Below are 15,283 nucleotides of genomic sequence, written 5' to 3'. Positions count from 1 at the left end.
GTGAGTACACACACACACTTGCTCACTCTCTGAAAAAAAAAAAAATAAAAAGTTTTAAATGTCTCTTTTCCTGCAAAACTTCATTGTCAGTGAGAGTGCTGCAGCCTAGGAGCCATGACCCCTTCTTCAGCCCATCTCCTGAACTTGATGTAACAAAATAATAAAATGGATTTTTTTTTCCACTGGAAACAGCCCCATGGGTGGCTTTCCTTCTGACTTCCAGTTTAAAAAAATGGCATAGAGACTTGGTTACTGTTGAGCTGAAGCAACCAAGGCTGCTCCCTTTCCTTCAGTGACCTGGCAGTGAGTCTGACTGAGGCCTGCCCCTCTGTGGTTCTTGGAGCTGTGCTTAAGTAGCAGTAGGAGGTGGAGGTGGTGCCATCAAGGGAATGCTACAGTGGAGGGCACCAGGGGAGGTATGTCCCTCCTCTTGCCCCTGTGCAGCAAGCATAAGCAGTGGTGCTTCTGAGAGTATTAAGGGGTTTCTTCCCTCTCCCTGTGGCTCACCAGATCAGGAAAAGCTACAGGGAGCCAGAATAGAACATAGAAGAAAAAGCATGTAGATGACTGGTTTGAAGATAACAAGTCCTGCCCTAAAAGAGGCAAGGTTGGCAACTGATAGAAGACAGGAGGGAGAGAATAGAAGAAATAATAATCTGCAAAAAAAAGGCAAATTCTACATGCACTGAAAAGGCATGGTAGTAATAATAAATACAATTGTTAGGAATGGCCAAAGTAATCATAGTACATCAGCTTCCCAGTTTGTTTGACATAAAAAAGCAAACAAAAACTGATGTGTAGACATTATAGGGATTTCAAAAGGGCTACTCTTGAGAAGAACACACATATTTTAGAAGGGTAAGGTTGCAGCCAATTCAAAACATTAATGTTAGACCTGAGGAAAAAGTGTGTGCAAGAAAAGAAATAGGATTTAGATACCAAAGGCAAATGCCCTGCACAATAGGTCTTCAAAACTTTGGTTTTGAAGCATTAATTATCAGAGACAAGCTGAAAATCCCCAGCAGACAGCATAAGAGCAAAGTATGTCACATTAAATTATCCACGTGGTTCTGTATACTGGTAGGATGTATATGGAGGAGGTGGGGATTTTAATGCAGCCAGAAAATTTGAAATGGAGGTGAGATCGGTCTCTCCATCTGCGGTCTTGATAAAACTGGCTCATTTATAAGTGTGTTTCAGCTGGGGTCTTCCTGGGGGGCTCCTGGCATGTGCAGTGACACAGCCAGCGGAACACTTCCTTGCAGAGTTTTTAAGCTAGGCCCTTTAGCAATTTTCAAAAGACCACAGCAGAAGTGTTTGCAAACCTTAACATTTAAAACAAATATGAATTGTTTAAGGAGCAGAAGAACATACACCAGTGCCTAAGAATGTGCAATTGAGGCCTTTTATAGTTGGAAAAGCAGCTTCATGTCAGCTGCTAGTACTGTGTACAGATCTGGGGTGGTACATGTGGGGAAGGATTAATATTGAATAGTGTAGCTAATAGAAGTAGCCTGAGAAATGGACTGGGAAGTAGTTGCTTTTTTCAGGGCCAGAGGGGTCTGGTTTTGTGTTGTCCAGTTACTTTTAAAGGTAACTTTTGCCAGCAATGCATTTGGAAACTTATTTCACAAGAAATTTATTCAATTTTGTGGGGCTGTGGACATCATAGATCAATAGAAGTGTACAGAAATAGAATTTCTTGCTAGCCTGATAAGGAAGCTGGTAAGTAAATTAAGCAGGTAAATAAATTAAGCAAATAGGTTGGACTCAGTCTTGGAGGTCTTTTCCAATCATACTGATCCTGTGAAAGGAAAAAACAGATTTTGTTGCAAAAATGAGTAACAGTAAATCAATTGGTCTATATATATGACCCACTAAGAGGGATATTGTATCTATTGTATCTAGCTTTCTATTTTTAAATAGGAGGTGACAACAGTTACATTAAGTATTGTGTTAATTAATGATAGTGAGCTACTAAGCAGTCCAAAAGTGTCATCTTTAAATAAGTAAACCTGTATGTGATGACCAGTGTCTGATAGTGGTTCCCTATTTGAAAGTATTTGACTGAACCATTGTAAACATGAAATTAATTAGATTTGAAATTAAAAAGGTTTACTTTGAATAGTAAGTATTCATTAGAGCACTTGTTTTCATCAAAGTCTAATGCCGTATTTAGGCAAAAAACCTACTTAGCAGGTTGATACTAAAATTTAAAGATTTATAAATAATTGAAAAATACACAAGTGCAATTTTACAGGCAACATAGTTCCAGTAATAACATGAGGCCCCCAAAGTACATTGTGTCAAAGGTGTTATTTAATACAAAGGTTCTAAACCAAATAATCAGACAGTGGAATAAATCTGACTTCAGACTAAATGGACTGAATGTTAGAGCTTATTTCAAAATATTAGGAACGTGAAAATGCACTAGAAACTAAAAAATGATAGGTTTTAAGAAAATGTTCTCCTATTGGGAGTAAATCTCTGAATGGAGAACCATTTAGCACATTACTATAGAGATGGATTTCTGAAGGTGCAGAACAGACCTTGAGAAAAAAGTGAAGTTTAAAAAAAAAGGGGGAGCAGGGGTGTGGGTGTAATTGAGCGTCTCAGAGTGGTGACAACTACATTAACAGAGAAAATCAGGTCAGTGGTACACCACAAGTTCTGAAGCAGTCCACACTGAATTAGAGTGAAAGGCACCAAATGTATTGATAAGGAGGAAAAATTAGGGAAACATGCTGGTCTTAAGTGTGTCAGATTGCTGAATTTCTGAAGTAAAAAATTACAGTGAACCTTCTATCCAACATCTTACGTATAAACGCAATGTAAGCATTTTGAGTAGCTTTAAAAGCCTCTTGGCATTTGTATAATTAGACTCAAAATGATACATAGAGGCAGAATGATGAGCTAGCTCATTTCAAACAATTCTCAATAGTAGCACAGAGCAGATAAATCCTGGGGGGAATGCTAATGGGAATCACCCATTATGGATAGGATTGGACAAATGTGGAAACCTGATTTTTATGTAATTGTGTATTAGACTGTATTCCAAAGCACTTCTGAAATACCACCTGCTATTAAAAGTGTTTGTAGTCAATTATAAATTTGGAAACACTAATAAAAGGAACATATATTTATAAAATACAGAAAGAAATAATAGTGATTTCAGACCTGAAATCCAAACCTGAGTTTTGGATAGTTTTATTCACATAAGTACCATGTGTCTGCTGTAGGGACACAGTCCAGCAGAAATACTGAAATCATGACAGTACTTTGCAAGAGATATGAGAACCTTGTACATGTGGCAAATTTTAAAAGCCAAGGACTCAGTCAAAATAGTCCATAAACTCTTGGGTTTAGGTATGCCTCCTCTATGTCTTCTGAGACTTCCCTCCCATTTCTCAGAAATACTAGCTTTTCAGTAAAGCAGTTGAACAAAATGTATGAGTTAAATATTTCATATATCAAGTTTCAGTTGTGTTTAGTTTTCTGTAAAGAAGAAAAAATAATGGGGTGACTTTGTACAATTAAATATTTAGTTACAATATTATTGTGTAATAGGGTACATTGTTATGTATTACAGATGTTTCATTGCAATATCAATAAATAACATATTTTCCTTTAAAAAAAAACAAACTACAAAATAGTGGTTAATATGTCTCTTTCATTGGGCTGAATTTACAGTACGCATTTAGTGGAGTTTGTGGTTCAGCATCTTTAACCTACTAAAAATACTGTTAAAATACAGGTTTGAACTCACTGACCTACTAGTTTTAGCATAATGAATTATATCTGTAAACATGTATTTGCCTCACAATTCTGTTAGTCTCAAGAAAATTAATCAGAACTATATTTATACCATAATTTAGCAATACAGTGTTTTAAGGTTGAGTGAAATAGTTATCATCTCATAGTTGGACACAATGCATTCTCCCCTGTCATATCTGATTCTAACAGCAAAATGCAAACAGGATTTCCCAAGCAAATTCATTGTGTCCTTTAGTTTTAAAATTGACTTTATTCAGGTTTCTCCTTTGTTGCAGCATTTTGTCTCTTTAGACCCATCAGAATTATTGAAGTGTGATGGCCTTTTGCACCTTCTCCCTTGTTGCAGAGAGCAGGGATGTGCCAGCATTAAGCACCTCAGCCTCTCAGTTCAGAGCCTGCCCCTCTCTGGACCCTCTGTCTGATCTGAACAAGCAGGAGAAATCTGTTCTGTGGGGCTTTATGATCTAAAATGAAGTGATGTGGGTGGCTTATGACAGGAATGCACACATCCTAAGTGAACAGCAGTTTCCATGGAGATGTCTGTACCTGTAATAGCAGACAGTCACGTGTCATTTTTATTGCTGGAAATTCCTGTTTCTCTACAGCATTCTTTATAATTTTATCTCGTTTCTTTTTTCAGCCCAACTCTGTAATAAAGTGATTTGACGTGAAGTTCTCTGATAGTCACGATATCCACTGAGAAGCTGAAAGACATTTCAGGTCAGAAAAGTGAGGTTCATCCACCTTGCTCCCAGGTAACTTCACACAAAATATCTGCTTGGTGCTTTCAATATACACCTTTTAAAAGCAAATTTTCATAGAATCCTGGAATGGTTTAGGTAGGAAAGGACCCTTGGAACTCACCTAGTCCAAACCTCTTCAAAGAGCGGTGACATCTTCAGCTACATCAGCTTGCTTGGAGCCCTGTCCAGCTTGAATGTTTCCAGGGATGGGTGATCTGAGAAATCTGTGTCACCATTTTACCACCCTTATTGTAAAAATTGGATTAATTCTGGCTGGTATTAGAGAAGCTATATTGCAATTGGTAATTCTAGGGCTTGTATTTGAGAAGGATAAAATGTGTGTATTGTTCTAGAGGTATATTATTTACAGTCCTTTACTTGCTTTGGAATAGAATATATCTATTCTAGGTGTTAAATCTTAGCAGTAAGATCATATCATAATAAAGCTGTTTGCTCTTTTAAGTAGTTTGAAGTAAATAAGGAGTATCTGCCTGAGAGAAAAGGAACTATGGTCAGCTTGTATTTATAGTTTAGGATTCAAAAACTCACATCATACATACATCACTAACTGTTAAGAACAAGGTAGATTAAATTGCTTTCTGCTGCTGAAAATTGCATGTGAAATCTGTAGCTCCGTGTGGAAAGCAGGACAACCAAGACCACCAGTTCTGCCAATCAGTCATTCACATTTCCCACTGTTTTCCTCTATTGTAGCAAAATGTGAGAAGCTGCCCTCAGGCCACACAAACAATGCTCTTTATTGGTCTTTACTGAGGCATGATCGGGCATGTATGCAGGGACTGCCAGCCTCAAAGAAGTGCTACTGGATGACATCTGGCAGCCTGGCTTTGCTACAGATAGATTTATGAGCTGTGAAAGATGGCCAAATTAACATCTTCTGCATTCTCGATAGGATTAGGGTTTCTGGGACATGCAGACATTTGCATATTGCCCTGACTTACCACATCAGTATTGTGTCCATGGCTCATTTTAATAGATTGGGAGGCACAGGGGGCTTTCTCTCTTTACATCCTACACTTTTCCAGTCAGTCTTGGCATGGCAGCACTGGTTTAACAGACCTAACAGAAATCATGCTTCTTGTTCTGACTTCTTCCTGCTACAACCTTAATGCAACTTAAGAGCAGCAACAGCTGTAAAAGCCATTTTGCTCAGGGAAGGATGCTCTTCGCTAGGGTGAGCTCACACACACACACATGAAGTTGAATGATAATGCATTTCTATGAGTGTCCACAAAAGTTGTTAAAGGAGTTAAAGAGAGAAGATCTGACAAATGCTACTTTTCTACAGCTTCGAGCAATTATTGAAGCTCTTGGAAAGGTTAATTTACCAATAGAAACGTAGCTGAAAAATGTTAGCCTTAAATCTCTGTCCCTTCACCCCCTCACCACACAAGACTTAGACCACATATTTATTTTTATTTTATATTTATTTATAAATGGGGATTATCCAATGTTGGTAAAATATAGTTTGTGCTGGTCACTAGACTGGAGATGGCTTCAGTTTGCTGTGTGTGTTGAGTGACAATGGCCACACACCCCTCACGATGTTCCCCAGCCTTGGGGTGCCTGTGTGGAATAACAGGGTTAACAACACAAGCCTGTGCTGGACAGGATTCCTAAGGTGCCTAGAAAAGAGAGGGTATCCAACAAACCACTGTTTTAAATTTACAAAGAACATTTATATGTACTTATTCCTTACATAGACTGTAATAATAAATAAATGAGCTATCATTCTTCAGGAAATTGACTTTTCCAGCCTTGTCTTCCAAGTTACCCGTGCCAACTTTTTACTCTCACTTTCACTGATTTAAAATTAGCTGGTACTTCCTCTCAAGTGCAAATGACTTCTACTGCAACTGATGTGTGATGAAAATATTTTCATTAACCTCATTCAGGGGTTAGCTCCAAATTTCCCACAAGAAGTCTACTCCACACTGGCACCTTAGTTTGAATAATTTGAAAGGAGCTGTTGAGAGTCCCAGCAAACCATCAGGTTGTGGGCAGAGGAACCACAGAGGTGGAAACACAGATGAGCGTCAGAGTGATCTCTTGGGGCAGCAAAGAGTGTGAAGAAGGCAATGAAACATCTGCACAACCATTGCAGGTGAGGAGGACCTATGTCAAAGGCAGACCAAGCTGTGACTGATTATATTATCATTAGGCATATACGCCTTATTTTGTGATGTTATTTCATTACTAAGCCATGTTTACCACATGGGCACATTAGAAGGAAGAAGTCAGCCAATGCCAGGTGGTCTGGGCTCTCCCCACCAGCCTGGTGCTGGCAGAAAGGGCCGGATGGCTCCGTTTGGTGTCCCAGTCGTGTGTTTTCCCCAGAGGTGCCCCCTGCACATGGCTGACCCCCACCCCAGGGCTACCTCATCTCCCAGAAATGAAAACAGAAGCTTTATCTCCTTTGAGTCTATAATAACTTCCTTCTTAAACCAAACTACTTTGTGTTTTCTGCTGCTGTTTTCCAACGTGACCGTGGCACCGCGGCGTTCCCGGCTCAGAGATGCCCACTGTAAGAAGCTGTCCCGTTCCAGCTGCCATTTGCCCTGGCCTGGTGGAGCTCTGGAGAGCCCCTGGAGCCATTGAGATGCTGTCGGTGTGTCCGTGTGCGGCGGGGAGGGGGCTGCAGGCGTTCATTGGCCCCGTGCTGGGTGGGATGACATCAGGCCCCGCTTTCCATAGGGCCTCCAGCTTGCCCCGACGTCTGCTGAGGGCTGCGAGAGAATAGAGCCGAGGGGAGAAAACCATCACACTACACCCTCTCGGCTCCAATGAGAAGGCAGGCAGCTTCAGCCAGGGATAAAAGAATTTTAAAAAAAAAGAAACTGTAGTCTTGGAGCTGCTATTAACGGGAGATGAATTGCAAGAGAGCATTTCATGCCAAAGGACTTCAGAGAGCAGCATCCCCAAGAGCCATTAGCTCTCAGCGAGAGTCGTGCTGAAGCCCTTTGCTGTCAGGACAGAAGCATGCATATAAATTTTATACCATTTGTCTTTGAGCAGAAACAAAAGATCAGCTCTAAATCCTCAACATCTTGTCTCGACTAACACGAAATAATACTGCCTTGTGTGGCTGTCTCGTTACTCTTTTCCCATCAAAAGAATATCGGTGATAAATTTATTCATAATTTTGGAAGGTTTTGCTCTTAAAATTAAAAAAGAAGCAGCAAACACATGGAGTTAAGGCTATATTTATTCCTGTTACTGCAAATTATGCTGCTGCTGGGGATGGTGATTTTGGGAAGTGCACAGTATTTTTTAAATTGAAAAGAAACAGCTTTAAAAGGTTAGCCACTACACTTTCTTCTGCTTTTCACCAAACTAACTCTAAGAATGATACATTTCATTTATTTTCATGCTACAACAGCAGTCTGAAAAAAAATAATTTACTGTAGGATTTTTTTGTTGTTTTTCAACCCAGAATTCAAGCCCTATAGACATTTTGGGACCTAAGACTTTAATTTACTCATAAGAGAATATCTGCTGGGTCCAGTATCCAGGTTAAATGCGGGATCTGTAAATAATCTGGAGAATAAAATACCTTAAAACATTCTTTAATAAATTAAGACTGTCTGCTGAAGTAGGTATTACATACAATTTTGTACTTTAGGATTTGGATCTCTATAATTGGACCAAATTTTGTCCTATGGATTTCCTTTGTTGAATAGGTATCTTAGTACGTTGTGGATGTATAATAAGAAATTAGTTCTGTGTTTCACCATGATGCTTCCATCAAACATTTTCTCATTTTATGCCAGTCTAAACAGAAAATAATGTCATGTTAGAGCCCTAAAATTAGCTACCACTTAGTCCTGAGCAGTCTTATTTTACATGGAGCAGTTATTCCTAGGTTTCCTTGAAGAGATTAACAGGAAAGTTTCTGAGCTCATCCCGGAGCTGTGGGGTGTGTGTAAAAGGTGTGAGTGAGCTGCAGGCCGAGGCTGTGCTGTGTGCCCCAGCAGAGCCCTTGTTAAACAAACGCGTGTGCCTGTGCAGGGCGCAAGCAGCAGCAGCAGCAGGGACAGAGCTCTGAAATGTGTCTATCAAGAGATCCTGCTTGTTTGTGTGTGTGTTTGTGTCAGTGAAGCAGCTGCTGTGCCCCAGGGGTGCTGGGGTGCCGGGAGCTGTGGTGGGGCACATTTCTGGGGGCCAGCAGCCCTGTGCTGGTCCCTGCCGGCCGGGCTGGGGGAGCCGGGGGAGGCGGCTCTGCCCGGGGATGCTCTGGAAGGGCTGGAGCCCAGTTCCGCCGGGGGAGGCGGCTCTGCCCGGGGATGCTCTGGAAGGGCTGGAGCCCAGTTCCGCCGGGGGAGGCGGCTCTGCCCGGGGATGCTCTGGAAGGGCTGGAGCCCAGTTCCGCCGGGGGAGGCGGCTCTGCCCGGGGATGCTCTGGAAGGGCTGGAGCCCAGCTCCGCCGGGGGAGGCGGCTCTGCCCGGGGATGCTCTGGAAGGGCTGGAGCCCAGCTCCGCCGGGGGAGGCGGCTCTGCCCGGGGATGCCCCTGGAAGGGGAGGCGGCTCTGCCCGGGGATGCTCTGGAAGGGCTGGAGCCCAGTTCCAGCAGAGCCCGGGGCTCGGGCCCCGCCGCTGTTCAGCCTTCAGGGCTCGGGCTGCGCCTGCCGCCCCTCCAAGAAACGTGCATCGTTTACCTGCTGAGGGCTTGAAATAAATTGGGCTAAGTACCTGCTTTCTGAGAGGCAGGGCAGCTTCACGAGGCACAGACCGGATGAAGCTAAGCCCTAAAATTATTTCTAAAGCTGTAGATATTTCATTCATACTTGTACTTAACAGATCCCTTCCACACAAGGAAGGAGAGTGAGGGCTGGGAGAGTTAATCTAAACTCTGTAATACTGTACGGTTAAAAGTCTCTTTCATGTAGCTGTGTTCATGAACTGAGTTTGGAATTCTTAAAAATCCAGATTATCACAGAGGAGGGGATTTGTTGTTTGGCAAATTGACAAAGCCTGCCATTCACTCACCTCGTGTGCTGCTTGGCTTTACAGTAAGTCTTAGGGCTCACAGCACAAGGGAGACCTGAAATATGTCAGGGCCAATTAAAGAGAGATTCCCAAAGATTTCAGGTTCTGTTATCCAACGAGCTCCAGCTTGAGTAGTTGTTTTTTTAATTTTCCATGGTTTTAATTTTTTTTTTTCTGTGCCTCCTCCTTATTCTTATTTGTTAATAGTCTGATGGCTTTTAAATTGCACCACAAACCTCCAAAAGCATTGCATCCCTTTGCAGGCTCCCCCAGCCAAGGCTGGTCATAAACTCACGTAGGAAACATCAGTGTCAAAATTACATGTGGAAACATTAATATGCAAATACAGGCAAGTACAGCTGGTAGAGCTGAGGGCTGAACTATGACTGCCTGAACAGATTTCACTTGTTGAACCTCTGAATTCAGAAGAATGATGAGACAGGAAAATCAGCATTTTTCAGAAGGAAGTGCCTAGCACAGAACCCAGGAAAGAGTAATTTCTGTTGTGGACTGGGACAAAAGACTGAACTGCTCAAAGGCTGAGGTCTGCAGCTCCAGACCCATTGTGGGAGAAGCTCTGCTCAGACAGTAATGAAAAAGTTATTCCATTCCATTTATTAATTTTTTATATCACTTTACAGGAAAGGATTGCTACACACAGCAAGACAGCTTAATGCCTTCTTTAACCTTGCAAATTAGAGTAACATCTTTGAATTGTTCCTTCAAAATCAGAAGGTGGTGAGGGATGACTGCTATTTAATAGGATTAAGGGCTTTCTATGTATGAAATGAGTAATTAAAACCAGATACTCTAATTGCATGCCCAGATCAGCATCACTGATTTTTCTCCAAAGGAAAATCAAGAAATGCTATTGCCAGCTTTCGAGATTCTGTTGGAACCTCCAGATACCAAGATTAGCTCAGCAGCCAGAGGAAAGAAAACAATGCTGTGTGCAATATGGCACAAAGATGATTCTTTTTATTCTTTTTTTTTTTTTTGCCTCTGAAAACTTCCTGAGTTAGAGCTCCCAGAATTCAATTCCAGAAGCTAAAATGTCAATCATTTGGTTGTTTTAAGGTAGCTTATGCTTTTCCTTGAAAAACACAGCAAGTATCCTGATATGTCAGCTGGCAGCACCCTTGTGATGACAACCCAAGCAAGTGGGAAAAGTTAATTATGCCCAGTACCAGCTTCCTCTGGAAGGGAAGAGTTTATCAGGCCAGCGGGATAAACAGTCAGGGTTTGGGCCTTGCAGGGTGGCCATGCTGGCTCTTCTTGCTGAGGACAGTAAGGAGGTGCTGAGGAGGGAAGGATGGATGACAGGAGCCAGCCAAGCCAGGAACCAGAGCAGTGATGAAGGGCTGCCACAGCTGCAGTGGGAGAGCAGAGGTAAAGGGTGGCTGCAGAGTGGGTGCATGAGCAGATCTGGGGTGCTGAACTAAATCCAGGGGTGGGCAGTGTAACAAGTACATCTTATGCAGCTGCCACAGGACTAAAGGGAATGATTTCTGTTGGAAGTTAAGATCTTGGCTACAAAGTGTTTCTGGTTTGGCTGCCTTGGTTGGGAGAGGATGAAAATGTTGAGATAGGAAGCAAAAAGCCATGGTCTTCCTCCTTAAAAACAAATCTGAGGATCTCACTATGGTTTTCCAGCCTTTGGGATCTGGAGATCAGTTCTTCAGTAGAAAAACTGGGTATTTGTTTGCTATTCAGCACTAGTACACTTTGGTGTTATTAACCACAGTAAATGCAATTAATACAGTCTCTTGGGTTGTTGTATTTTATTAGTTAGTGGTGCTAAAAGGAAGGTTTTGAGCTGTTTTGGAGAATCAGGGAAATATTGTGGTTAAACACAGAGAAAGGGATCCTCTTCTTTCTTCTCCTTCTCGGGTAAACAATGAATTTGTTCAGAGTTCCTAGCTGGGTTTTTAAATGCAGAGTGATGTGGGTAATCAGCTTGGTTGCCATGGTGTTCCACCTTTGCATCTGATGGTGAGAAATACAAGCTCTAGCAGCCCTGCACAAAGCTGCTGTTCCAGGGCCATGGAAGTAAAACAAAGCTGAGCATTTTCGCAAGGTACTGTGCAATGCTCTGGCCAGCAGCCTGCTCTGTGGCTGCTTGGGCGACAGGCACATGAAGGAAAAGTGAGCAGTCATTAAAAAAAATAGTCATCCAAGTCACATTCAGTGATGATGAAGCTTTTGCATTGTGCTGCTGAGCATTATCCAGTTATTTGCTGGAAAGGAAATTGTCTTGGCACTAAGAGCTGCATGCAACAGTCCAGAGCCTGGTGAGAGCCACTGGACAGATCCTGATTACTTCTTAGTGGCCTTTTCAAAGCCGTCCTTAAAACTGTACAGAAAGAGTCTGCAGCTGCTCCTGGTCATAGGCAGGTGTCTAGGGCTGTATAGGACCCCAGACAGCTAAGGAAAACTTTAGCTTTCCTTACCAAAATGTGCCACATTTTGTGTGTATAAAGTATCCCTCAAACCTCTCCTTCCCCCCTGGTAAAACAATTTGCCTGCTTCAACACTGTGCCATTAGCTGGCTGAAATATCATCCATCTTCTAAATCCAGTTTTTGTATCTAGATGCTTCTGAGTTTCTCACCCAGCCTTGTTCAAACTGTTGTTTGGAGATAGTTGACCAGCTGTCCTGTGGGAATCAGGACAGGACTGGTTCACACAGCTCGTGAAATCTCTGTCACCAAGGCAGGTTTTTCTAGGACTTAATGTTCAGTGAGGTCTCTGTCGTTTCTCATCCTGGTATAAATGTATGGTTATATACTTGGGTGATTTCAGTGTAACTTTAAACTTTAGTCTCATAGAGATTTGTTTTGGGGAGGGAAGGGCTGTCTCTTCATATTTATGTCGCTTAAGGTACCTGAGTGCAGCTGTGCCGCGGCGTTCTCACCCGGGTTAGTCACACACTAACAGTGCTGCAGGTGTTACAGGGCTTTGACGAGACAAAGAATTACGCGAGCTTCTTGTCACAAAATAGTTACCGCTTTATTGGGGACTAAAAGAGGAGAGCGGACAGGGTCGGGGGGCATTGGCGGCGCTGGCTGAGGCCAGGCGAGGCCGGGAACGTCCGGGTGCTGGGGCCGGGCGGCCGCGCTCCCTCCCGCGGGCCGGAGCTGCTCAGCCCTCCCAGAAGCCGACGAAGAAGCTGCACAGCGAGTGCCAGCGCTCGGCGCAGTAGCTCTGCGCCGTGTCCTCGCTGTGCTCCGGGCCGGGGGCCGGCGCGGCCGGGCCGGGGTGGGGCAGCAGGCGCAGCTGCGCCTCGGGCGGGGCGCGGCCGGGGCCGCAGAGGCGGGCGCTGAGCGGCGCTCCCGGGGCGCACGGGTGGTGCCGCCGCCGCAGCCGGGACAGGATCTGCCGCCAGTAGCGGCGGCTGCGGGCGCCGAAGGCCGGGCAGCGGCGGGGCTCCCCGCGGTAGGCGCAGCTCCGCGCCGGCCCGCCGCCCGCAGCCCGGCAGCTCAGCCGCAGCTCGCTGGCCGCCGCCGCCGAGCGCAGCTCCCAGCGGCACCGCTGCCGCTCCGGCGTGGAGAACCGCCCCGCCCGCGCCTCCTCCCGGTCCGCGCCGCCGCCGGCGGCCCCCAGGGCGGCCAGGGCCAGCAGCGCCAGGGGCAGCCTCATCCTCGGCGTGCCTCAGCGACGGGGCGTCCCCGAGCGGCCGCCGCGCTGCCGCCGCATCCTGCGCGCCCTGCGGACACACGGAGCGTGGCTGGCCGTGCCCCGGGGGAGCGGAGCGGGCCGATCCCGCCGGGCTCCTAACCCCCGGGGCTTTTAGTCCGAGTCCGTCCGTCCTTCAGCTCCGTCCCGGGACCGCCCCGGCCGGGAAGCCGTGACTGGACAGCAGCAGCCGGAGCCCGCGGTCGCCGGCTGCGGCATCACAGCTGCGAGCGGCATCAGACCCGGCTGGGGCAACCCCCTCCTTTCCTCCTTTCCCCCGCACCCGCTTTTCCCCAGGCACCCCGGTGTTTCCCGCCCTGTCCCGAGCACTCACGGTACGCTGTGCGGTGCGGGGACGGGCGCTCCCGGCTGCCCGCGGCGGGCCCGACACGGGGTTATCAATGCTCGGGGGCTGCCCCCGCCGATGCCCCTCCCCGGCCGCCCGCGGGGGGACAGCGCGGGGACGCGCCGGGAGCCCGACGGCACCGACTGGCAGGAAATGGCCCGGCACACCCGCGCTTTGTTCGAGGAAGCCGCAGCCCGGTGCCACAGAGCCATCCCGCAACCCCGGCCCCCGTCCGGGCTGGGCTGCGGCAGCTCGGCCGTGCGGGGACAATGGGTGTGCGCCTGCTGCACGGAAATAAATTAATTTATTTTCCTTTGCAATTGATGGAGTTAAAAGAGATTCTCGTTTCGGAAGCAGGCTATCAGTATGGATTATTTAGGATGATTTTTTCTTTTTTTAAATGTGGTAAAAATCTTCTCTATAGGGTGTGTTTAAAAAATGCCAGAAGTTTCAAGAGAGCGTAGACATAACCTTTGTTACTGCATGTTTGGGGATGGGATATCAGACACCAGTTTCAGAAATCTCTTTTCAGAATTAGGATCTCTAAACCCACGTGTATTTCTGTTTCATGAGTGGTGATGTACTTTGCACATCTGTTTCAAACACCTTGCTGTTCTGACCCTGTCACTCAACAATGACAGGCCTCCAAGTTTCTAGAAGCTCCCTGCTGCCTTCACAGTATTGCATGAACAGATCAAGAACAGCCCTGCCCAGAAGGACTTGTGAGTGCTGATGGATGAGAGGCTGGATATGACCCAGCAATATGCACTGACAGCCCAGAATGTCAAATGTGTCCTGGGCTGCATCCAAACCAGCCTGGCCAGTAGGGTAAGGGAGGGGATTCTGCCCCTCTGCTCTGCTTGACCCCAGCTGGAACCCTGCATCCATCTCTGGGGTCCCAGCACAAGACAGAAATGGACCTGTTGGAGTGGGTCATTAAAATAGTTGGAGGGCTGGAAGACTTCTCCTGTGACAAGGAGGATGGGGACAAATTTTAGCAGGGCTTGCTGTGGTAGAACAAGGGATAATTAGTTTAAACTAAAAGAGAGCAGATTTAGATAGATATAAAGAAGCCATTTTTTTACAATAAGTGTAGGGAGGCACCGGGACAGGTTTCCCTGGGAGTCTGTAAATGCCCCATCCCTCAAAAGATTTGAGACCAGGCTGGCCAGGGCTCTGAGCAATCTGATCTGGTTGAAGATGTCCCAGCTCATTGAAGGGGGGTGAACTAGGAGACCTTTAAAAGCCTCTCACAGCCAAAACCATTCTGTGATATGACTCAATGGATGAGAACAGTTGATATTGACACATTGATCTTTCTGTGCTATAAGTCCTAAAAATGAAAGACTTCTGCAGAGTCTGAGAGAATGACTGCTGAGCAAGAGGTGGGATGCAGAGTCCTTTCTCTGATTCAGAGGAGGGGGAACATTTTCAGTTAGTTCTCCCACTTCCTAATTGCGTTGCATATTTGATTGTTTGGAGTGGGAAAGAAACAGCAGAGCAGAGAGGACAATGAGAAGGAAATAGAATATCTTAGACAACAAACCATAGGAGAGGGTTTACAACCAAGAATCTCAAGAGGAAGCTGCCTGGAGCTACATACTTAAGTACTTCTGAAGGACAAGTCTGATCTGACTGTTAGCTGTGTGGCTCCTTTCTCAGCATGCCACATTGTGTATTTCACTTTCCTGGGTGCTTAGGACCCCCCATGGGCTGTAGGAGGAGCCTTGGCATCTGA

The 15,283-nt window shown here is 45.4% G+C and overlaps 2 protein-coding genes across 4 annotated transcripts in view; one reads left to right on the top strand and one right to left on the bottom strand.

Annotated features, from left to right (window-relative positions):
- TNKS2 (tankyrase 2) overlaps positions 1-7,723 on the top strand; it is a 37,428-nt gene extending 29,705 nt beyond the window's left edge. The window contains exons 29-31 of one of the 3 annotated variants that reach the window (XR_015290119.1): positions 4,415-4,529; positions 6,434-6,642; positions 7,052-7,723. The gene's annotated coding sequence lies outside the window, so the exon portion shown is untranslated. Of the gene's footprint in view, positions 1-4,414; positions 4,530-6,433 lie in introns of all 3 variants that reach the window. The other 2 variants (XR_015290118.1, XR_015290120.1) reach the window with 2 other exon arrangements.
- A 4,811-nt stretch (positions 7,724-12,534) lies between these two features.
- FGFBP3 (fibroblast growth factor binding protein 3) lies at positions 12,535-13,603 on the bottom strand. Its single transcript, XM_086900278.1, has 2 exons — positions 13,534-13,603; positions 12,535-13,230 (listed from the first exon to the last, which is right to left on the bottom strand). Exon 2 carries the CDS (start codon positions 13,161-13,163, stop codon positions 12,666-12,668), a length of 498 nt encoding a protein of 165 aa, XP_086756404.1. The 5' UTR covers positions 13,164-13,230; positions 13,534-13,603; the 3' UTR covers positions 12,535-12,665.
- Positions 13,604-15,283: the final 1,680 nt, after the last annotated feature.

This window comes from Cyanistes caeruleus, chromosome 8 (genome assembly GCF_971803275.1).
Source record: "Cyanistes caeruleus chromosome 8, bCyaCae1.hap1.1, whole genome shotgun sequence".
Lineage (NCBI taxonomy): Eukaryota > Metazoa > Chordata > Aves > Passeriformes > Paridae > Cyanistes > Cyanistes caeruleus.
Note: the sequence above shows the minus strand (reverse complement) of the source record. Positions and strands in the feature narration are given on the sequence as shown.

Coding starts and splice junctions, on each gene's coding strand:
- FGFBP3 (XM_086900278.1), bottom strand. CDS start 13,163: ATGAGGCTGCCCCTGGCGCTGCTGGCCCTGGCCGCCCTGGGGGCCGCC.